This window comes from Tympanuchus pallidicinctus, unplaced genomic scaffold (assembly GCF_026119805.1).
Source record: "Tympanuchus pallidicinctus isolate F22 unplaced genomic scaffold, pur_lepc_1.0 scaffold3, whole genome shotgun sequence".
Classification (NCBI taxonomy): domain Eukaryota; kingdom Metazoa; phylum Chordata; class Aves; order Galliformes; family Phasianidae; genus Tympanuchus; species Tympanuchus pallidicinctus.
The window spans coordinates 24,129,019-24,148,381 of NW_026294747.1; the positions used below are offsets into that span (position 1 = coordinate 24,129,019).

Consider the following 19,363-nt stretch of genomic DNA (forward strand, 5'->3'; position numbering starts at 1 on the left):
AGCATTTGGGAACGAGAGGACTTTTCAAAACCTGATCCCTTCCTCCTCAGAGTTCACAGAATAGATTTATTACACCTCTTCCTTTTATCTCCAAATATTATCTGTGAACAATTTTATGTTTTTTTACTGCTTTCCCACTGACACACAAGTTTTTTTTACTGCTTTCCCTTGCACCATGTACACACATTTGGCAGGTAGTGACTCACCCCACCTCAGCATGTGGCACTCTGAATGTATTGATGAACTGCAGACAGAGCTATGAAACTAAAGAGGTTTAAATAAAGAGTACAGCATTCTCACTGTTACACAAAAACTACAGAACTATCAAAATGTTCATTTATATTCATATAGATTTCAAAACTCAACTTCACATCACACAAAGGACTGGAAGAGGTTTTTAAAAACTGGACTTCAGAAGAGCAGAAGATGAATTCCTTGCTGATGGCAGTCCTTAAGTGGGCATCTAGAAGTCCTTAAATTTCACTGTGCAATTACTCTCCAAAGACAGCTGCTTGGACTTAAACCATCTAAAATGAAAACTTGCATGCCTTCAATTGAACTTTTAATCACATAAAATATTTTTTAAACAATTTAACAATAAAAGTCACAGTTGACTACTTGGTACTTTATTACATTACGTGCTATTAACCTCAGCAGACCAAAAATTGCAATAGGAAAAACAGCAACAATGAAAAAAAAACAATTAAAATCACACATCAGTTACACCTATGTTCTATCTGAAATAAGGGGACAAAAAAGGTGAAACTTATCTTCTAACCTAAGGGGTACTGGTAGAATTAGAAAATTGTCTGATGAGTCTGAGAGAATCTGAAGTCTTTAGGATAGGCATCACTATGCACCTCCCAGAGGATTTTATGCATAATAACAATGGAAAAGAAATAACAAGCTTTGTTCATAGAAGTTCTACAAACAAAAGCCTGCCAGACTGACTGTAGTTCTACAAGAACGACTGGATGCAAGTGAAACATCCACCTCACTGAGATTACACTTAAAGAGTAAATTCTGGGCTTGACCTGGCACACGTGATTAGTCTTGTAGGGCACTACATTTGTAGTCCTCGTGTTTGAGGCTGCAGTACTGAGTTTGCATGTAAAATTGGGATCAAGTAAGCTTTTTTTAAGAAAGAAAAAAAAAAGATGTAAACTTAGGATCTCTGCTTCAGAATTTGAATTACATTCTCCTTTCCTCAGAAGGGAAACAATGAACCTTTTAGTTAAACAATCAGATTGTTTTTCCTCTAATAGGGAGTGATTAATATTCTGCCTACAACAAAATTACTTCAGATCTTGTTATATGTGTAACTAAATAAGGGAGAAAAGAAAGCAGTTTAGAGGCTATCTAAAAGACAACCAAGGTAGAATGACCACTGCATCAGGATCTGTTGTTTGTTAAAGGTATGACACAATAAAATCTGACTGATAATGTGCACAGAATACAATCCTCAAGAAATATCTTGGAGAATCAAAATCATACAAAACAAACAAACAAACAAACAAAGCCCTCACAGAAATCAGTTTTTTCCTCCCGTGTTGTTACTCTATTTGCTGGGAACTGCGGGGGAAAGGAACCACTCAAAATCCAAGACACAAACAAGCAAGAGGAAGACAGACATCATCATAAGAATTCACAATCCCCTGTTGGAATCAATGAAACGTTGTTTGTTTTTCCAGTTCTTTTTGTTTATTCATCAGTCCAGTGTCTCTCAGACACATTTTTACCTCCTCCAGGATGAAGCAGAACAATCTGAAAGAGTATTCTGGAAAATGCTCTAGCATTCATAAGAAAGAGACCACATACACATATTGCCATATCTTGAGAAGATCTGTGCTGTGCAGCGGGGCTGGGAGCACTCTATCATTGTTTCACTTTGCAGAGATTCCACAAGTGTCAAAGAAAGACACTTCAACAATCTGAAAATTGCATATTCTCATCAGTGAAGCATCATTTTCTTCTGCTCTTCCCCCTAGCTGTCCTCTTCTATAGGTGTTTAGCTATGAGATAAGCACTGGTGCATTCCCCTTATTGTCTTTTTGCATCACCATCTGCAGGTACTTCAGTCGTATAGGAGGGAGTTGCTCATAAAGGTCAAAGCCCAAAGGGCTCTCTGCATTCAGCAGTTTGTAGTAGAGAAGGTGCTTTTTCAAGGTCTGAGGAGAGAAACAGCAGCCATTAGACGTGTCTTAAAAGTACAAATCTAATCTTTTCTCCTACTTCTGACATAACAAAGTAAACATGACAGACAATGCAACTACCACATCCAACATATTTAATTGCAATGCTTTCAACAGAAGAGCTGTAAAAAAAATAATCAGTTTCTTCAAAGAAAGTCTTTTGATTTGCATGAGTTTTCCTCTTCTGAACTCTTTCCTCAACAATCTCTCTCAACAGTCCCCTGCAAGAAGCCCAAATGGGGTTTTGAGTGGGAACTTATAACAATGGACTGAAATACTAAACAAAATTACATAGCTATGTTACACAAATGATAAACTTCAGCAAGATCTGGTATGGTAAGGCAGGATGGAAAGGTGAAAAGTAGAAACTTAATATCTGTTTAGTTCTTCTGTGGGGGAAGAATTCAACTAAATGTTAAGGGAGGTCTGTGCTGGCTGCCTGTTCATAGCTGTGCTAGAACCAGCCCTGTAGGATCTAACACTACACAGAAAAAACTGCTCAGGCAAGGAGCATGGAAATAGAGTAGAAGAAATTCATAGAATCACAGAATCACTAATCTATGTTCCAGAGGGCTCATTGTGTTGAGTTTAATTGTAACAAGAACTAGATAACACTACTGGTAGATACCGTATGTTGAAATCCTGCTGCCAATCTCTTCATTCTCAAGTTAGCAATGTAGATAAACAACAATTTCAAAAGCCAAAATGCAAATCTGTGAAGTACCATGCCTGAAAAACCTCAATGGTACACATTGATCCTTACAGATCTTACCTCATCCACCAAGAGCCAAGTCTTTCGCAGCATGCTTTTCCGAGCAGCATCAGCCTCCTAAGAACAAAGCATAAACTTCAATTAATATAGCACAATGCCATCTCTGCCCACAGGCCTTGCAGCACTCTAGAACAATGCTATACTTATTAAGACGATGGTCCAAAGAACAGCATGTTCTATCAAAAAAGCTTTAAGGTGGCAAACTCTTGGGTCCTTCCCATTCCTCCTTCCCGTGTTGACATCTCAACAATCAAGTAGAATTGTAGATCAGAGGAGAAAAGAGTTAGCAGGAGGAACCAGTGCTGGAGATCTGAGACCACGGTAGGGCTCCTGCTTGGTTAACTCAGGCAGCGAGTTATTCAAAGAAGGTAAAAGGAAAAAACACTCCATACCTTTAGACTGTCCCTGGCAGAGGCTAAGACTATTACAAGCCCTCTCTGCATGGTCAGCAATTTCATTACACGTGCTTCATTCTTTCCTTTTATACATTCACCCATAGATGCTTACATTCTGTTTCTGTAGGATTGGCTATGATTAGTGCAAGCTTCTCAGGATATTACAAACAACAGTGGCTGTCTACTGTCTCCTGTGTGGATTCCAAATTTCAGATCTCAGACAACTGCACAATCCTCTAGCCATACTTATAATCTTTGTTTTCAAGTCCAAGGCGGGTGATCCATCAACAAATCACTATGGTTACTGGGGAATACCAGGTGCAAAATCCAAAGCTCCCAGCCCTGAAGCACTGATATTCCTTACCTACCTGAGTTGTGACGTCTTGGGAGAAAATAAAGCTGTTCACATGAGCCACGGCCACCACATAAAGAACGGGGCACCAGGTGCTGCGCAGTGCACCTGTGACCAGTGTTCGGAAGTAATGTCGCAGGAGGTTCAAGTTATCCTCAGCAGGGGAAGTGTATCGCTCGAGAGACACAGGAAACTGCAAGAAACCCACCCAAAAGGCAACATTACCTTCTGTGGCAGAATCTAAGCAGTGAGGAATTCCCCAGCTGTTAAGGCACATGCTGCCATGTAACACAATACATTTCATTGGCACAATTCCCATTCAGAGCAGGACTATTACTGCCCAGGCTGACTGATGTGACATGCCTTTGACAAAGTGCCCTCAAGATCTCTTCAGCCTTACAGATAAGTGTTTTAGCAGACAAGTGATGGTACTTGCTTTTTGGCACAGGTAGGAAAAGGTGTTTCAAAGTGAAAAGACGAAGTGCTTTCAGCAGCACTATATCTTCTGCTAATGTATCGGAGAGACTTACAACAGCCTATGCATTTAGCAAGAACAGGAAAGCAGATATATATGCCAGAGTTAATGCTGCTGTTAAATTAAACTTCCAACATTTTCTGACTTCACTGTCTGACTTTGAAAAATAGGTTAGAATCACTTTCAATAACAACTTAGTTTTGTTCACTTCTCCATTCTCCCAAAATCCAAACTGCCACCTTCTCTGTTTTCACAAGTTCTGTAGGTCTAATGTTACGTATTTCACTTTGAAGTATTTTCTTTGCCAGACTAAAGAAAATCATTGATTCTACACATTTCAGCAACAGTCTTCAGTGCAAACACAGCAACTATGCTGAACTTTTAGCGTTTGGCGACAAAGGCAATATTACTAAAATTTTTTACTGCTCACTAAGGTAAGTTAAACATATCTTAAGACAAAACAAAAGAAAAAAAAAACCATCTCCCTCTACATTGATTTTGCTCCGATGAAACTAGAACATACATAGGGAAGGGCTACTGGAAGCACCGTGAGTACAGAGAGCTTATCACAAAAGCAGGCCAGAGAATCCTGGCTTACTTGGCTTAAGAAACTAAGGCTCATCTGGCCGTAACAATATAGAAAAACTGGCTGCAGGGCCACTACAACCAGGACAAAAGCACTGCAATCACATGAGGCAAAAAACTGCTAATTCACAATTTATTTATTTTTTTTTCAAAAGTTGTCTTTGTATTAGCAAACTTTAGGTTAAATCAGGCATCATCTGCTATTTGGCAAGTGACAAAGAACATAAAGCCAGATTAACTCAATCTTTTTTGCTCTGCTCATTCAAAAGAAATGCACTCCTGCACTTTACAGATAAAACTTTCTCACCTAGTGACCCAGTCAAGCACAACTCCAGTATAGCCAACTGTAAACACAGTCTGAGAAGAAAAATGTTGTTTGCCCATGCACTGCATAGGAAGATTCTCACCAGGCTGAGAGAAAAGTTAAGGGAAAGGTAACTCATGCAAGAAAAGCATGGGGTGCCAACTAGCCCTTCATACATAGCAGTCATAAATTAGGAGCTTCTCAGCCACTCGACCAAGCAGGACATGGGACAGCATCCACTGAAGACTGAACAATCTCATAGCTCCCACCTTTCAAGTTATATGTATTATCAGCTCCCAAAACTAAGTTCAAAATCTTTCTTGAAAGGATTCTTTAACAAGGGCAATCTACAGGAACTGGACACTATTCTCCAGACTTACAATCAATAACATTGTTTCCCTCTCCAAATCCCTCCTTCCATTAAAAAAAAAAAAAAAAAAGCCAACAGGATACACTGCTGTAATGTATCTCAATAAAAAAAAAAACAAACAAAAAACTCACTGCTCTCCATTCCTACTTCATTTTACATTCCATGCACTGGACTTTCTTCAAGGAGAACTTGTAAGTGAAGAAAATGAAGGAAGAATGAGAATTCTACTGGACACTGAGTAGTGCTGGAAGAATGACCAAAACAGGGCTGGAGAAACACAGGCAAGAGCCCAGTATCTCAGAAGTGTGCAGGCAACAACCATAAAGCATGATTACCTGCTGGAGGGGCACTCCCAGTGCCCGCAGGATACTTGTGTGCTCCCCAAAAACAGAGAGACGCAGGTGAACGCTGAAACGCTTCTGCAGAGGTAGAAGAACAAAGACTCCAAAGAGTGGATCTCCAAAGGAGACACCTTCAAACTGCTCCAGCAGACTTATATAGAGATCATGGAAGGACGCCAAACCAGGGAGTGGAGCATCCAAGTTCAGAGAGTCCAGAGCCTTGGGCTGACAGTACACAGAAAGAAGTGCAGCCGTGTAACAGTGGATTGGTGCTTCTAGAAAGAGGTCACCGCCTGTGAGGAAGATGCACATAAGTCGTGCAAGTTTGGCAGCAGTAGGGATGGTCTGAAGGGTTTTAGGACGCCAAGTTTCCAGCAACAAGACCCACTGAAGGTTCCAGGTCACAGTGTTGACTAGATCAAGTGGGAGAGAGTTCAGCACAGCCCCACGCGTCTCTGCATTAGTCACTTTGTTGTAGAGGCTGATAAGTGGAAAGAACGGCCAGTCTGAAGGCAGGATGGGCCCTCTGACTTCAGGAAGCAGCATTGATTGGATGAGGTAATTACGTCCTTGGTAGGATGCTTGGGAATGTACAAGGGCAGGCTGCAAGTGAACAAAATGAGAGAGGTAGCAGGAGCGGATGGCAGGCAGATTCTGGTATGAGTCTCTCAGCAGGGCGCCACGAGTAGGCTTTGAAAAAGATGCTGCTGCAGAGCCAGGCTGTGACAGTTTGGCACTGGTACCCAGATGCAAAATATCAGAAAAGTCAGCTGCTTCTGGCCCTCCAGTTTTCCCTTCGCTGTAAAGTAAAAGCAGACATCAGTTAAGAAAATCCCAAACACATTATGCATGGATTATCTTGATATCTACAGGAAATTCATAGAACTACACTTGGAACTACCAACATAAATACAAAATAAAAATAAAATGAAAAACTTCCACAGAAAGCCAGTGGTCTGGTGAGGAGGGTGCAATTCTATGTCTAGGGAGACAACTTACCTACCAGAACAGATGTCAGGGTGCTGAAGTGAAATACTGTATATCATATAAGGACACCTTGAGTCAATAGGACAACTCCTATAGTGGTAGCTTTGCACAGTAAAAAGAACCACACAGACTGGCAAAAAGAAATTAAGGCAGAGGAGCTGTCAAGCTTGTGTGCCACAGTCTCAGATCACACACTTATCATGGTCTCAGATTACTTGCCAAACTTTTGCAAAATGGCATATAGCAAGTATCTGCAAGGAGGTGTGGGGAAGCTTTCCTTTCTTAAAGGAAAGTTTGCTGGAGATGTATGGTATTTCTTTGTAGCTGACTGTGAGGAACAAAATAAACTGCTACCATCTTGGTCAGATGGAGGATGTGTCACATTTGAGGTGCTCCATATTATTTCTAATACAATGTGGAGAATACATCATAATCAAATAAGAAAAAAAAAAGTCTGTAAGAACTTGCTAAGCCTTCCTTTTAACCCTTACTGTACAAGTTTTTCAGAATAGGTCAGGATCCCATGTGTTTCTTAGCCTCGCTACCATCAGTGCAGTAGATGCTGGACCTTAGTGAAAATGAGTTCTACCAGAAATCACTGGACTCTTGCCTCTGAGGGGATCAAAAGAAACTGGTCATATTTCTCAACATGGATACAACCAAGATAAGTTTACAACTACATTGCTGGTCTGACTAGGAGGCTCCATGACTTAAGAATACGCCAGCAAACACCTGAAATTTGAATAAGCCCTACTGAAGGTCAAAAAACATGACCAAGTTCCATTGCCAACAACTGCTTTTTAATCATTTTCAAGTCTTTCCATGTATCAGACTAACGAAAACAAAAACAGAAAGAAAAAGCACAGCTTACAGAAGAAACTCTGGATTAAAAGCAAGATCCAGCAGGATCTCATAAGCCAGATGCTCGCTCCCCGGCAACAGACGGCTCAGCAATGCCATGGCAACACAGTGATAGAGCGAGGCATGACGGCTGTAATCCGGACAAGTGCCTGCCTGCACAGGAAAGAAACAGATAAAACCACTGTTTGTCAACAAGGCATCAGCAAGGACCATGGTGGGGGAGGCAGCTGAGGGAGAGATCTCGCTGAAAAGTGAGAGGCTGAAAGAGGACCGCAAGAACAGCATTCTTGTTCAGCATTCACACAGACATCTTTCAGGAGTTTTGCTAGAAAAGTTGTTCTCACTCTAGCCCAAAGACAGGCAAAAATATAATTTTGCCATCTAAAGTATTTTGGATCTAAATCCCCACGTCAGTAACTATAAAGATATTACTTGCTCATGGAGCAGAATAGTCAAGACAGCAGAAGACCAAATCTAGATCAGCTATGCGGAAAGACCAGCTGCCAGAGTTAGAGAAACTAAAGTGAAGTCAACTCCAGGAGTGAAAGAAATGAAAGAGCCAGCAAGGATACCATTTTCCTAGCCAATACTAAAGCGAAGTACTGCAGATGATACTCATGGCGCAGCATCCATGCAGATGCGGGAGTTACTGAGGGGGGTGCAGTCTGCCAGCTTTGATGCAGATAATCCTTCAGGCCTTCAAAGCTCAGCACAGAGCTATACTATAAAGGAAACAGAAATGGAGACAACTATTACTAATACAGTCTGCACTGATGTCTCTGATGTCTATCATCTCCTGCTTTCCCCTTAAGAATTCCTGTTGGCTGCTATAAGATTTTCAGAAATGGCCTGAGAAATATCTGTACTTCTGCCACAGTGCTCACACCCGTGTTCAATATCAGAAGAAGGAAGAAATTTCCTCTTACGTTTAGTTTGATCTCATTTTTCTTTGTTATACATCCTCCAACCATCTCTCTTTCATTATCTGACACTTTAGTTCAGCCAAACAGTTGTTTAACTGTTCTCAATGTTCTTTATAACTCCATCCTTTAAGCTGCATCATCATTTGGCACCTGCTCTATAATCCCAGCTTCCCAGCATGAAGTGGATATGGCAATTCAAAGACTCGCCTGTTCTGAAAATGAAAGTATTCCTCTCGAAAGTACTTTGATATTTTTACATTAAAAACACACCAGTTCTATTTTAATAACGTGGGACGATACAAATACTGATCTCCTTCCAAAGCATGCTATCATTCACATAGAACTCATAGTGAAAAAGTATATTCTCACCTTGCTGATTAGTCCTTTGTGAATATGGGTGATGCTATTGATGAGAAATAGGAGGGCAGTGAGGAAAGGGAAAGGTGACTTGGAGCCAACTAGGCTCAGAGGAGGTTTGCCTCCAGTACAACTCAAAGATACAATGCTGAAGACAGATTCAGGTGCTGGGGAACAGGACAGAGGGTTGCACAGAGCAGAACATGGCCTGTGTGAACACAGAACGAAAGAGATTAGGTCAAAAGCACTCGTATTACTGAAAATTTATCCTGTAGGAATGTTACTATCCAAACCATGCCACACATTGCAGCAAAATGAAAGCCACAATGACAGCAAAATAGAAAGGAGAAAAAACAAAGCAGTATCAACAGCTCATCAAGTAAGGACTGTCACATAGAAACTAATGCCAGTGAGCTGTCACAGATTCTAGTCTTCAGCTATATTGTTCACAATGTGCAGAAATATTGATGCAATGATGCACCTCTGGTGTCAAACATTTGAAAGCTTTGGACCTTTATTAAAAAAAACGCACACTTCCCTACATGCATATGTAATCCAGGCTAATAAAGCTGCCCACATACTTCGGACATTTCAAAAATTATCAGACAGGCAAAGCCAAAAAGCCAGCTCATATCCAAAACTGCCACTGCAAAAATATAGCCTTGTGCATCAGAAACTTTGGTGCTAGAAGCTTCAGAACTCAGCTCTCAGTCATGAAGGAACATGAGCCAGATTGGTGAGCATTCAAATATCATCTGAAATCAAAAATTTCCAGTGTTGCTTACATAAGACTGGATGTTTCCCTCAATACAAGTCAAATTTCTCAGTTTACTTCTCTCCAGAGAACTGATTGTAGGGTGGTAGTGAGGCTCCCTCTACAGCAGAAAGAGGGAACATCCACAGCACTGAACAGTGCCCAGAGCCCGAGATCAAACTTATGTTATCCAAATGTCTGAAAGGACAATTTGGTATCCAGCCTTTCACTTTCTGTCCTGCAGGGCCTTTCAAGGAGCTCTGCAAGAACTTAAATTATTTTATAAAAGTAGTTCATACACAGCATTTGAATGGTGCATGTACTCCCACTGATGTAAGGACTCAAACTGACATTGCTTTGTTCTTGTTTTTGAATCAGGGAAACTAAAAAAAAAAAATCAAAGTCAAGAATGGATAAAATCTATTTGAAATTAAAACAAAATACAGCTACATGGAGGGGTAGAGAGGCAGGCACTGCAGCAGTATCAGTAGGCAAGGAGGAACTGGAGAACCTCTGCAGTAGATGCTTTGTGTTGCGAGGAGAGAAAGGACAAAGAAGGGGTGTAGACAGAGCCTTATTGCACTGTAATTCATCCAGCTTTCAGTATCACACATATTTATCTTTTAACGTGTGTACCTCATAAGTGGGAAGGGAGAAAATCATCTAAAACATAACTGTACTTTTTGATGTATTCTAGGCCAACATTAGAAAATTTCTTTGCTGTGAGTGGATTCCCAGCCCCTGGAACCACCGTGTTTCCTGCCCTCCTGACCGCGCAGTATAGAAATGAAGCAATGAAATAATTTCACCTGAGCAAATCCCACATGCTGTGCATGGCTGGCTGGCTGAGCAGGGGCTGCAGCACCTCAGATGTCAAACGTTCCAATTCCTCCAAGCAGTCAACTGGATTGACTGATGGCTGCATAAAACAAGAGGAAACAGAGGAATGCAAAAATACACTGATTTAGTTACGTTCTTTTTTAATGTCGTTACGACACACCACATCATCTACATAACAGCACTGCTATAGGTTAGAGCTTAACTGCTGAGAGCATGGAAGCTGAGAGCTGGCACCTCAAGGTGTCCTCATACTCAAGTATTAGAATGCATCAGAGAGAACTCTTATTTGGCTGGAAGTAAGGTATGGGATCTTTGGGAGAAAATTCCCTAAATGTAAATTTGCTCTATGTGGTTGACATTCCCTCTTCTTAACATTCTACCTATATGCTGATGATCTCATTTAACAACACAAAGGTGATCAGGACTACCTTGAGAAAACAAACTGGCATCATGAGGCTCTCAGGAAAAAAATAAAAATAATAATATTCGGCTGTATAGAGCGCAATTAACCTACCCATCCAGACAAGGCTGTGGATGAACACTGTACAGGGGAGGATCTGTGGTTTTGTTTTGTTTTGTTTTTTTAAGAGAACCATCCAAATTCTTCTGACCCTAGTAAGCAATATTCCAGATTGAACGAACAGGCTGGCACTTCTTTTTTCACTATACTTTGCCTTTGTTAGAGAAATACTCATTGCTGTAACAAAATCTGATTTTCTCCCAGTTGAAAGCTGTCTCCAGAAATCAGTCAGCAAAATCTAAATGTTATCCTTAATTCTTTGTAGTCTAGGAAAACCATCCCATGGAGGTCCCTGTGTTCACTAGTCTAGTAACCATACAGGTTGATTTTTTTTTTCTAATTTTACTTTTTTTCCTCTTATCCATTCAAATACACTATGTGTAATTTTTATTTTATCTTTAAATCAGATCATCTTAACCACAGGCTGCTGCTGCTGATGATGATTATTATTATTATTTTAAGTGGAAGTTAAAATTCATATGGCACAGTTCAAGGACCTAAGAAATTATTTAGTCAGCTGCTTTTCTGGAACATCTATTGAGAGTAAAAAGGAATACTAATCTCTTTGAATGGTCTTCCTGGGTCTCTAAATATCAGGACCTAATGACAGCAGGTCAAAGGAGCTAACTACCTTTGGAAAATTGAAGATATCTTTGAAAGACACGGGCAGTTTCCACCCTAGCCAAGGCAAACAAATTCATTTGTTTCAGACAAATTTCAGTGGAGTTAGAGAGGTCTGAATAAATACAGGCATTAAATTATCCCCACATCTTGAAGATAACTCTCCCAGGTCAGAACTTGGGCATATCAGCTGGGCAGTAAAGAGGAATCCTGCACTTATCTTCAGAACATGAATCTTTAAAGTAGCAAAACTATAAGACACTGTTTTTTCAACAGCATAGCACTGACTTGCCACCTTCAGAATACTCTGCTAAAAAGATGGTTACAAACTGCAACTGTGACCGGGTTACAGAATTTGACTTTCAGTGTCGGTGGGACAGTAAATAAATTCATCTTTTTTGCCTCCTGCCCAAAGTTCACATGGTATGACCCTCTGTGTTCTATCCTCCTACAAGGTTCTTGCAATAACTGTCCACATGCAGGATCTCAGACCTTCACAAATGCAAAAATGTGCAACTTAATTTAGCCTACGAGGAGGAAGGACTGACAAACTGAATTAGGTCATATTTACTGCATGCTGGGTATCTCTGCAGTAAATCAAATGAGTCATTGCACTACCACACTCCTTGATTGAGATTCTGAGCCCAGAAGAAATTAAGACAGTGACATTTGGCCTTGCCAATGTGAAAGATCAGCATCCAGCCTAGGTAACGGGTGCGGCAAACAACATCTAGTCCTCATCTGTGCTCTTCAAAGCCTTCCTTTCTTTTTTCCAGGTTTTCAGTGGTAATACAGAAGTGGATACTGGTGACATGAAAAGACAACCTATGCTTTTTGTCCTTACCTGTTGACTGCAAGCACTGTAATAAACTCCCAGGTAGATCATATAAGTTGTGGTCAGAGGCTGAAGAATTTGCCAAGTTTCTGTCCAAGATATCACCTGCAGGAATTTTTTCATACTGGTCTCCAGAAAGGGCTGTAAGCCTGACACTTGATTCCATGTTATTGGAGGAGGTGGAATCTGTTCACTGTCTTCACAGCTATTATTGAAACACAACGGAAGAATGACACTGGACAGTGAGGATGCCTTGAAAACAATTCTCTCTAAAATACCATTTTAATAGCAAGATTTCTAGTTACATGTAGCATGGAAGATGGATGACTAATGACAGCTACTAGGGGAAAAACAACTTCACACATTCCCACAGACCAGAACAAATCATTTTAGACAGAAAAGTCAAATGAGAAACTATACGTGAAAGCTAAAGTTTCTTCACCTGCATTACTCTCTCCTTAGCTAAGCTTTGGTTTTACTGAATTTACCCCTTTATCCAATAAAACTAGCAAACCCACAGCCCACTTTTCTTAATCCTCTTCCATCTTGTTCTCCACAGCTTCTTTCCTCCAGACCTCAGAGAAGTCATTTCCTTTTCCCTGAAGGAAAAGACAAAGGAGTTCTCCAGTTCATTCTGGCAGGAATGCTTTGCTAAATGCAGATTTTTACCCCTCCCCCTTATCAGGTATAGCTATCTACCAGTCTTCAATCTACCTCTTCTGTCCACGTGTCAAAAGCAACACATCCCACCATGCAGGGACTCACATGTGGGACAGCACGCCATATGAAATGAATGAATAGAGAAGGGTAAAGCCAGGTCTCCCAACTGAAGAGAATACAAGACAACTGCTCAGATGCACGAAACAGGTGACAGAGGGCCCACCTGCTCAGTTTGGCCTGCAGCTCCACCGTGCATCCTGCAGTTTGTGTCACATGTACCAGCAGAGTAACCACTGCTGCAGCTCTCTGGACAGATAACTCAAACATGGGATTCTTCTCATGGCTAGTGCTGAGCAACTCAGGCAGGGACTGCAGTATCCTCACCAGCACAGGATAGAGATCCCTACGGTTTAAAATACAAAATATATGAGGTTGGAAGTAGTCCAACACCTTGTTCAAGCTTAGTCGTCTAAAGCAGGTTTGCCTAGGAACATGTCTAGTTAGGTTTTGAATATCTTCAAGGATACAGAGTCCAGTCTTTCTGAAAAATCTGTTCCAGTGTTATTATCTCCACAGTAGAAGTTTTTCCTTTTACTTAAGAGAAATTTCCTTCATCTTGATTTGTAGACACTGCTCCTTGTACTTTTCCTGCTATCACTGGGAGGACTTGGCCCTTTTTCCCCCCGAACACCTTCTCATTGCACGTTGCTAAGATGAGATGAGAAACACCAACATCTCCAAAACAGAACAATCAACAGACATGTAAAAAATGAGAAAGAATTCTATCATTTCCAACTCAGCTGAATCTACCCTGCTTCCAAAGATTCCAACCAACTCTTGAAAAAACACAAAATATTTTCTTTTTTTCCTCTAGTTTTCAAATGCTCAGAGTATACACAGTTGTAATGATGCAAATTCAAGCAATCTGCTGCTGCTTCTCTTTCCTCATTATTATCTACAATGCTAAGAAACGACACACTGCATTTTACTTTATTAACCAATACACTGTTGTACTCAAAATGCTATTGCAAACAGAATTTCCCTTCCAACAATTACTACTGGCCTCTCCTCCACTCCTCTTCAGGAGAACTCCACAGCTATCTCCATGCTTTCAAGGAAGACTCAATGCTTAAGGAAGGTCAGGTTTATTCCAGAGCAGACCTTGAAGTTCAAGTACAAGAACTTGAATTTTGTACTGAACTGAGAGTCGATGCAGAGTTTGTCTGCACGAGTCTGCCTCAATTTTCATACATGCTGGGGACTGCTGCCCAGACTACCTTTAGCACATCATATTCAGTCCTAGGTCTGCTGCACTCAGCATGTCTTGAGGTCACACAAGCACAGCTGATTCAAAAGCCTCTGAGGGGAAAAAAGATGTAGTCCTAAAAAGTTTAGGTTTATCCCACAGGACAGAGAAGAAAGAATAAATTAAAAGTGATTAAGCACAAGAAATAAAAGAGAGCCAGAAAAAGAAAAGAACTCAACACTAACACCTTCAGAAACCGAATTTTACTGCAGGAGGCCAGAGGAAGGGAGGTAAGACTCCCTGAAGGGAGTAGCAACTGATTCTAGAGATCCCAAATTCAACCCTCTGGAACGTGATGCCTCAGTTGTGCTCTCCACCCCCACTATTTCCACTTCTCCAGCTTTGGACTGTACCGGTAGAGGTCACAGGCCTGACCATAACCAGCAGCCACTGCCCACAGCCGGAAGGCTTCAGTGTTCAGTCTGATGGCCTCTTCCCTTGGCAGAAGCAGATCCTGCGGATCTTCAGCTGTAAATCGAATTAACCGGCTCTTCATTTCAAACTTGTTAAGCTGTAAAACAAATGAAAACAAGTAAACAAAGACCAAAACACAACCAAAGAATAAGAGACTTCACTCACATGCGTTACAACAGTCGCTAATCTGACACACCAAAAAAGCTGCGGATTTTACTGCACTTTATTCTATTCCCCTAACACTGTTTTCATCTTGTGTAATCTTAGGGAGCTTACTACAAAGAGTCAATAAATCATTAATGGTAATTCAGATGGATGTATCCCTGAAAGAGATGCCTGGATGTTATCTAATCCGTTCCACACAAAGAGTACACTTAAACCACAGAGGTTTGCCTGACCCCCACACACTCTTGTTTTAGGGACTCTTTGCAGCATTAATTGACTTTTAAACAAAACTTACTCTTCCTTAACTAGTCATAAGTCGAACTCCAGTAGTCAAGATTACACTGAGATTTATCTTATCAAGAACACTGTACACAAAGATCACTGAATGGCTTCTTGCATTCCTCTTAAGAGGTTACATTAGATGACTTTCAGAGGTCTTACAATCTGAATCTTTCTATAATTCTTTGTTTGTTTTACAAAAAGGGTACCTCCTGCCTATTAGTTTTTTAAAAAAATATATAGAATTCTAGTGCTTTGAAAATGTTCTGAGGTTATTTTAGTATTTAATTAAGCCTGACATGACTCATTTGCAGTTCTCCAGAAATAACTTTTATCCTCCCCAACAACTGGATATTTTTGCTTAACCATAGAAAAGAGCTTCTCCTTCCCTCTCCCACACATACAAAAGCTTATGTGAGCTCTGTCTAAACAAATGCACCGACAATGTCTTTCTCACAACACAAGGACACATTACAGATAATTTAAAATTCAAATGCTTTAGAGCCATCTTGTTGGGAAATCACTGCACACCCACAAGAAGCAAAGGAGCTGATGAATCAAACTATGAATTCTGACACCCCTCCTACAGAACAGAGGGCAAAGTTAAATTTACTTCCTGAGGAGGAAGATAGAAGAATTCTGTTTTTAGGTAAAATTCCTACGCTATTTTGTTTTTTAGTATCTTCCACTCCCATGTTCAAGTGCCTGCAACTAGTCATATGAGAGTAAAACAGAACCAAGCCCTGAGTGGTAGCAACCTTGTAAACAATGTTTGCATGCCTGGAACACCTGGACTACTCAAAATCCAAAAGAGAATGAAATGTAGAGATTTTCTGTTATGCTCCTACCACTACTTACAACTTTAAATATCCCACTATTATCAGCACGTTTTTCTATGTATTTTATAGCACAACTCAGTATTCTCCTGCTGATGCTAGCAATTTCCTGCATAGCCATTTATTAGATGCTATTAAGAATACTGAACCAAAACACCTCAGAGAAGCACACTGCACTGTAATGGGTGTTGCTTTGAGCTGATGCTATGTATTTATAGCACCTGTGTTGCCCTGTATGAATGAATACAATTAGCTCTGAAATGGAAAACCTGTCCAGAAGTAAATAAGAGGGGCTGGAAGTACTAGCTGGAATAACCTGAGCTGTTCAGGTAAATACATGGCAGGAAAGTTCAACTAGGGCTGTAAAACATGAAGACACAAATAAGATCTCTGGTTTATGAAGTCCTAAGCTGCCTATCATTGGAGCCACAGGAGAGTACAGAGCAATACATGCTGATGTGCACTCTAAGCATCTGCTGCTGGCCAGTATCACTGAGCTGTGCTACATGATTTTTCATAGTTGCACTACACAGACCTTCCAACCTCAAAAAAAAAAAAAGGAAAGAAAAGACTGAAATAGCTTCCCCAGTGCTATACAACAGAAGACACATTGTAATACTGTCAACAATTCCTTCAGAACACATACATGCATCTTCTTCACAAGGATTATTTTGGCTTCTTTATTTCAGCTCACACTCTGTCTTAAAAGAGATTTCTGAGGTTTCCCTGCAAATGGCAGAAAATACCTATAGAGGTAACCTCACAGAGACTGTAGTTAAGAGCTACATTGTGCTTGAACCACCAGCAAGTCTAATTGGAGACTCACAGAGTCACAGAAAAGTTGCTGGTCAGAAAGGACCTCTGGAGACAGCAGTTCTCTCTGTTTAGAGCAGGTTGCTCAGAGCTAGGTCCAGCAGAGTTTTGGATTTCTTCACAGATGGGAAGTCTGCAGCCTTGGGCAACCTGTTTTTGCTAGTTTCACCACTTTCACTTCAGAAGCAAATTTCTATTTTTAACTGTCTTTTATTTCAACTTGTGCTCACTGCTTCTCATTAGTATATCCACTGAAAGGGTAAATTTTGCTGTTTTCTTTACTCCCTCGACAAAATACACATCATCACCAGCTTTCTATTGCCAAGCCTAAGCAATTACAGGGAAAGATTGAAAGCTGTATGTCAGATACTTCAATCTCTTACTCATTTAAGTGGCCCTATTGCTTCCATTCACCATAGAGGGAGACTGAAACAGGAACCCTAACCACGTATCTCCCAGTTTCATATGTACTGGTCAGGTCTGAATCACGTTCTTCAGCTTAGCCACCCCCAGTTAATTATCCATCATTAGTGAGGAAGCAAGGCACGGAAAACAATGGTATTTGATAACCGAAAAGCTCTTTGATAATCACTCACCAGCCTGGCTGTTGCACTTCTGCCTCCAGATGCCAATACTCTGATGAACTTCATAGCAGCAGCGCAAGCAACTCCATGGAGACTGGTGAGTAAACATCCTGGTTCAGCCACATGAGGATCCCATCGAGTAGGGAGAAATTCCCTGACAATGGTTTCAATCAACCGAGGACAGTCAAGCAGCTGCAGAGAAATAGCAGGCACCACAAATAGCTGAAAGCATGCAATTCCAGTAGCCATACATAAAGAACACCCAAGTTTGTCTTATCTCCTTGTCATAACCTCATCTGCTTCTTTCTTCCCTTGTTCAAATCCTTTCCTACCATTCCTCCTGTACAATAACAGATTTACCTGGATGCATGCTTCAGAGGAGTGCCTTGCTATGCGAGTCAGGATGTGCAGGATATCCAGGACAACCGTTGGAACAGGTCGTACCACCTCAAGGATATACCTCAGCCGGTGCTGAATCCGTGTCTTCAGAAGTCCCTGGAAGGAAAAAAAATATTCATTATGCTCTTATTAACTGCTCTCTGAGAAGCAGTCGCAGGAAGGGAAAAGCAGATGCACGTAAATCTTTTGCAAATAGAAAGCATTAAAATTACCACTGGGGAAATGAAGAGAGAAGCTTCTGTAGATTTGCAAGCTAGTATGCTAGCAAACAATCAAAAGTTGGCCCAACAGAGCAGGAACATCTGAACTTTTGTTCTGTATCAGACCACCAGTGAGCTTTTTGGATAGTTGTGTTCTCCAGAGTTTGAAACTGCAAGTAGCAGGGAATACCTCTCTACAAATGACTATTAAAATGTAATGTGGCTGAAAAGGGTTCTCATGGCTTTCGATTCATTTTGGCTAGCCACCACCTTCATCTAACACAGTACTCTTTCTTTAGTCCTGACAGTGCTTGTCACATTGGAGAAAGCTAACAGAAGTGGAGAACAGATACCAGTTTCTATTCTGCAGTAAAAAAAGACAGATGCAGATGGATTATGTGATTCTGTATTGCTCACAGAGCAGAAGATCAGTGACTATGGTAAGAATCAATCTTAGTGATAGTGTTATGCACTTCTAGTTTAGGGAAAAGGTGCAACACTTGAGTTCATAGGACTGATACTTTTAAAAGTTGCAGCCAGGCAAGTCGGAAGCTCTATGTTTGACTGGATTCAGCTGCTCGTTTAAATATTATTTTTCCAATATGTGGAGCTGGGATGTAACAACCAATTAGCAGGTGTGAAATGGAATTTATTTCACAACAGCTGGAACAACACAGAATTTTATGCCAAATCTCTTCTGAGTTCAAACCATGTAACTGTTTGCAGAGTGACAAACTGACCTCATCTCTTATCTACATCTCTTTTGTTAAGCCTCTTAAGCAGCACAGCCAATTAGAACAAATCTGAACTCACAAAGTCACTAACTGAAACCAGATATCTAAGTACAGTAATTCATTTGCCCACTGAAGTTTATAACCATTTGCCATTCAAATACACAGACTAAGAGATGCGACCACGGACCTTAACAACAGCAGCTTCAGCAGGGTGGAGTTTGAGATGGTAAAGATTACTGTTGTTAGATCTCATATTTAAGCTAAACTTCGCATCCCTGGCATATGCGACACTGATTCTGAGAGATGCAACATGAAGAGTGATATTAGGGAAATGCTAAGTAGTCATTGCATCAAATGCAAAGAGAATGGCATTGTACCATTCTAATTCAGAACTATGCAGCTGTAATTCTCTTGCTTAACTTTAGTAGTGTCTGGAACTGTTTCACTTCAAGCTCAAGTAAGCGAACATGAAAATCATGTCTGCATTCA

At 40.7% G+C, this 19,363-nt stretch overlaps 1 protein-coding gene across 7 annotated transcripts in view; it reads right to left on the bottom strand.

Annotated features, from left to right (window-relative positions):
• Positions 1-604: 604 nt before the first annotated feature.
• The window catches only part of RPAP1 (RNA polymerase II associated protein 1), a 38,777-nt gene continuing 20,018 nt past the window's right edge, over positions 605-19,363 (bottom strand). For 3 of the 7 annotated variants that reach the window (XM_052692511.1, XM_052692513.1, XM_052692512.1), the window contains exons 13-25: positions 17,902-18,036; positions 17,554-17,733; positions 14,804-14,961; positions 13,368-13,547; positions 12,494-12,692; positions 10,478-10,587; positions 8,927-9,122; positions 8,207-8,356; positions 7,645-7,787; positions 5,781-6,585; positions 3,728-3,904; positions 2,965-3,021; positions 605-2,168 (exon numbers count right to left, since the gene is read on the bottom strand). In XM_052692511.1, the coding sequence (XP_052548471.1) occupies positions 2,013-2,168; positions 2,965-3,021; positions 3,728-3,904; positions 5,781-6,585; positions 7,645-7,787; positions 8,207-8,356; positions 8,927-9,122; positions 10,478-10,587; positions 12,494-12,692; positions 13,368-13,547; positions 14,804-14,961; positions 17,554-17,733; positions 17,902-18,036 (2,646 nt within the window). In that variant the 3' untranslated portion in view covers positions 605-2,012. Of the gene's footprint in view, positions 2,169-2,964; positions 3,905-5,780; positions 6,586-7,644; positions 7,788-8,206; positions 8,357-8,926; positions 9,123-10,477; positions 10,588-12,493; positions 12,693-13,367; positions 13,548-14,803; positions 14,962-17,553; positions 17,734-17,901; positions 18,037-19,363 lie in introns of those variants that run through there. The other 4 variants (XR_008208903.1, XM_052692514.1, XR_008208902.1 and 1 more) reach the window with 4 other exon arrangements.